Source organism: Morone saxatilis, unplaced genomic scaffold (assembly GCF_004916995.1).
Source record: "Morone saxatilis isolate NCDOM2014 unplaced genomic scaffold, NCSU_SB_2.0 Contig21, whole genome shotgun sequence".
NCBI lineage: Eukaryota > Metazoa > Chordata > Actinopteri > Moronidae > Morone > Morone saxatilis.
The window spans coordinates 22,936,470-22,936,683 of NW_023339774.1; the positions used below are offsets into that span (position 1 = coordinate 22,936,470).

The 214-nt window shown below is 54.7% G+C and overlaps 1 protein-coding gene across 1 annotated transcript in view; it reads left to right on the plus strand.

The window, feature by feature from the left end:
- Positions 1-203, plus strand: part of LOC118332344 (deoxyribonuclease-2-alpha-like) — a 7,410-nt gene extending 7,207 nt beyond the window's left edge. The window contains 1 exon segment of the mRNA XM_035667578.1: positions 71-203. Within this exon segment, the coding sequence (XP_035523471.1) occupies positions 71-203 (133 nt within the window).
- Positions 204-214: the final 11 nt, after the last annotated feature.

Genomic DNA, 214 nt, shown 5'->3' on the forward strand with positions numbered 1-214 from the left:
AGTGATCAGGCTGATCAGGATCAAAACCGGCAGTCAGAAAATTGTTCAATCTCATGTCCAACTCTAACAGGAAGGACAGGAAGATGGCGCTGATGCAGCTGGCGTCGGTGGAGGAAGCCATTGAGGCTCTGATCGCTCTGCACGACCACCAGCTGGATCACAACCAGCACCTCCGCGTCTCCTTCTCCAAGTCCACCATCTGACCTCCGCGTCT